This window comes from the organism of the source record quoted next, assembly GCF_019968955.1.
Source record: "MAG: Porospora cf. gigantea A chromosome Unknown PgA_NODE_2290_length_3734_cov_707.254, whole genome shotgun sequence".
In the NCBI taxonomy this organism is placed as follows: domain Eukaryota; phylum Apicomplexa; class Conoidasida; order Eugregarinorida; family Porosporidae; genus Porospora; species Porospora cf. gigantea A.
Window position 1 is genome coordinate 1 of NW_027151520.1, and position 3,734 is coordinate 3,734.

A 3,734-nucleotide genomic window follows, 5' to 3' on the forward strand; every position below is an offset into this window, starting at 1 on the left:
TACTGCCCTCAGTGTTCACTCTCAGCCGAATGTTGTTTGCCTCTGTCGTCGGGCCTGTGGCGCAATGGTAGCGCGTCTGACCATCCAGCAGGCCAGGCGAATCTTCGGAACCCACAAATGTCAGGCGGACATTCTGAGGGAACTTCTGGCCATTCCATTACCCCCAGGGGCTACAATGGGTGATGCCTACCAGAACAGGAGAGCCGCCACCAAGGCGAGAGCCTCTAGAAGTCGGAAACTTCAACATCTCCCTGCAAAAGTGGGAACGCCTCTTAAACATCAAGAACTCGTGGACCCTTCATCGCGGCGTCTCGACCACACCAACGAAGAGGACCGAAAGATTTTCTGGGATAGGCCAGAAGTCATCAGGGAACCCATGCACTTCGTAGCTCCGCCTCCCTACTCCTAAAGCCTGCAGTTCAGGCGCTTCTGACGATCATTGACGACTGCCACTCGCCAAATGTTGGAACTCACGAACACCTGAACATCGGTCTATGATGCCCCCACCACCACCGACCGCCCATGGAAGTCAAGGAAGAACTATTTCTGAGTGTTTCTCCTTGTATGGGTGCCATAAAACTCTTTTACACACACGAGCCTAGGGCGGTCGGGGCCAGTTGAGACTTGGAGATCGTGGCTTCCGCCACGTCACCGTATCACTCAGGAGATTGACCTGCTCATTTACTGAAGTCTCTCTTCAACTGTAGGTCAGTAGCACGTTCGCCACAGATCCCAATCTCGTCGAGAGTTGGGACATCACAGATCGCTGTATCCCTCCTTGTGTGTAGGATGCATAACATGACGTGCGACGAACTTTGTCATCGGAGGAAAATCGCCAGATGATTCAGTGTTTCTGAGACGATTGTTTCAATCGCCAGATGATCCAGTGTTTCTGAGACGATTGTTTCATTAAAAAACCTTCCATTCAGTTTACTTATTACACATCTCATAAGAGATGCCTAGCGGTCGCCCTTGATGGTATGTGTCGCAACACAAATCAGCCGAGGAAGGAAGTAAAGTCTCCAAGAGATTAGTTCCACCCTAATCATCAGGTGCGCTCGGGTTCCCAGGCCGCGATGTACGCGGTTCATTCAAGTTGTCACCCTCCCCTAACGCTGCTTCTACTATCTCACGGGCCCTCTTCAAGTCGTGGAACTCTTGGAATTTCTTAGCCTCCTGAAACGCCTGCCGCCTGCTGCCGAATTCGCTGGCTCGGAAGCGGCGGCGGGGCCGAGCTCCTCCGCAACTGAGCACTTGGCAGGTGTACAGGCATTGAGATTCGTTCCAGAACACTCCAGGTCGGAGGTCTGGCCCAGCGCGTTTGCGCTTCCGGCAGCGGTTGAGGTGCAGACGCCAGGACACGAGTTGCACCAACGTCTCGACCTTAGTGCCACCACCAACTGGGAAGCGCCTCAGTACAGTGCGGCCTTCCAGCGCCACCCAGGTCTTCTCGTGCTCACACCAAGCAACCTGCAATTCCTCCGGCGATGCATGCTCTGGCGCGCAGTCCTTGGAGCACTGGGCCGTGGGGAACATCAGCGGGTCATAGTCTGCTTGAGATACGATTTGTTCAGCCATCATCAGATCTGATCGGTCCTGCTGCTCAGTCTGCCTCTGGCCTCGCGTTTTGCGCCGATATCCTAGATTCGCAGCCACAGCGCGGGTCAGGGCTTCTTGACTGGATCCGTTGTGGAGGGGGAACCTGGTAGCGCCGTTCTGGTGACGGACGACCCAGCTATTGTGGTCTGCACACCAGAGCACCCCCTGCATACCATACACCGTCCATTGAATTAACTCGGATGGAAGGTGCCAGGACAGGGAACCGGGCGAATCGCACGGGACAAGGGTACATGTGGAACCAGACAAAAGGGAAGGAAGTGAGATTTCGGAACCAGAGAAGCTCGACATGGGGGGTGGGGAAACACTGCTCACAGAATCACAAGTGGCGAGAGTGCTGTCGGAGCTAGCGGACGCCACGGAGATGGTGCTACCCAGTGAGCTGATCAAAGTCCCGAGCTTTGTTATGTGAACGTCGTCTGAGTAAAGTCTCAACTTTATCAGTTCCGATCTTTGGAATGTGAATGTCGTCTGAGTAAAGTCTCAAATTTATCAGTTGGGATGTGAATGTCGTCTGAGTAAAGTATCAAATTTATCAGTTCCGAGCTTTGAGATGTGACACGTGTTGATCAGATCTGGAGCTGAACCCAATCTTTTGGGGACCTTACTCTTCCTTTCCAAGCTGATTTATGTTGTGGCTCAGAGAATCTCTTGGGGGAAGGGTGTGGGGGAAGGGTGCAGTGGAGTCGTTAGGGGAGCGCTTCTAGAAGATTGACGTGGGCTGGGAACCGCTGCTCAAAGAATGGCCAGCCGTAGATATTGTGCTACCCAACGAGCTGATCAAGAGTGCAGTCGGAGCCAGCCGTAGATACGGATATGGCGCTACCCAACGAAGCTGGTCAAATTTCCGAGTCTCGAGATATTGATGTCGCCTTATCGCATCAATTATACAAATGTTCGGCGCTATGCGTGCATTGGAGTTCAAAAATTAAGCAAGTCGTCCAGGTCGAGATGGTCTGCCTTGTGAGGCTTCCGCCGTGGAAGACCAACCGGAGCCAGAGGTTGTTGGGCCCTACGAGGGGGTGACTTCGTAGGGTGTTTAGAAGGTGTGTGTTTGGCAGGGTGGGGTCTTGAAGAGACGTCGAATTCGAGCACGCACGTTCCCGGTTCCCACAGGGGGTCCTCCTTGTCACAGGCAGATTTCTTACACGAACCTTTGATGGGTGGGGATCGCTTTGCTTCGTCTGTGGGCCACGCAATAGACACGGAAGAATTTCCGTTTGTGGCTGAAGAGGGCTGAAAGTTTAGGTCAAAATCCCAGTCGTCAGCTGCGACACATACAGACTTGACGGATTCCGATCGCGTCTCAACCAGACAGACATTGGTCCCTCGTAGATCATGGATAGGATCGGGCATCTCCACAATGCGGACATCAACTTGTCCATCATCCTTAGGTTCTGGTGCTGCCTCAATTGTATGGGCCGAAGAGGGCTGGAAGTCCAGCCAGTCGTCCGCTGCGACACAGACAGACTTGACTGGTTCGGGTGGTGTCTCAACCAGACAGACACTGGTCCCTAGTAGATCATGGATAAGGTCGGGCATCTCCACAATGCAGACATCGACTCCTCCACTATCCTTCGGTTGTGGTGCTGTCTCAATTGCATGGACCGGAGAGGGCTGGAAGTCCAGGTCAATATCCCAGTCGTCTGCTGCGACACATACGGACTTGACTGGTTCGGGTGGTGTCTCAACCAGACAGACATTGGTCCCTGGTAGATCATGGACAGTATCGGGCATCTCCACAATGCGGACATCAACTTGTCCGTCATCCTTAGGTTCTGGTGCTGTCTCGATTGCATGGGCCGAAGAGGGCTGGAAGTCTAGGTCGAGATCCCAGTCGTCCGCTGCGACACAGACAGACTTGACTGGTTCGGGTGGTGTCTCAACCAGACAGACATTGGTCCCTGGTAGATCATGGATAGGATCGGGCATCTCCACAATGCGGACATCAACTTGTCCGTCATCCTTAGGTTCTGGTGCTGTCTCAATTGCATGGGCCGAAGAGGGCTGGAAGTCTAGGTCGAGATCCCAGTCGTCCGCTGCGACACAGACAGACTTGACAGGTTCCGGTGGTGTCTCAACCAGACAAACATTGGTCCCTGGTAGATCATGGATAG

The 3,734-nt window shown here is 53.5% G+C and overlaps 3 protein-coding genes across 3 annotated transcripts; 1 reads left to right on the forward strand and 2 right to left on the reverse strand.

Annotated features, from left to right (window-relative positions):
- Positions 1–64: 64 nt before the first annotated feature.
- KVP18_001430 (uncharacterized protein) lies at positions 65–409 on the forward strand (the record flags this gene model as incomplete). Its single annotated transcript, XM_067951433.1, has 1 exon — positions 65–409. One exon carries the CDS (start codon positions 65–67, stop codon positions 407–409), a length of 345 nt encoding a protein of 114 aa, XP_067811297.1.
- Positions 410–1,041: 632 nt separating this feature from the next.
- KVP18_001431 (uncharacterized protein) lies at positions 1,042–1,770 on the reverse strand (the record flags this gene model as incomplete). Its single annotated transcript, XM_067951434.1, has 1 exon — positions 1,042–1,770. The coding sequence occupies one exon, from the start codon at positions 1,768–1,770 to the stop codon at positions 1,042–1,044; it is 729 nt and encodes a 242-aa protein (XP_067811298.1).
- Positions 1,771–2,538: 768 nt separating this feature from the next.
- Positions 2,539–3,549, reverse strand: KVP18_001429 (uncharacterized protein; the record flags this gene model as incomplete). The annotated part of the gene is made up of 1 exon (XM_067951432.1): positions 2,539–3,549. The coding sequence occupies one exon, from the start codon at positions 3,547–3,549 to the stop codon at positions 2,539–2,541; it is 1,011 nt and encodes a 336-aa protein (XP_067811296.1).
- Between the last annotated feature and the right edge of the window lie 185 nt (positions 3,550–3,734).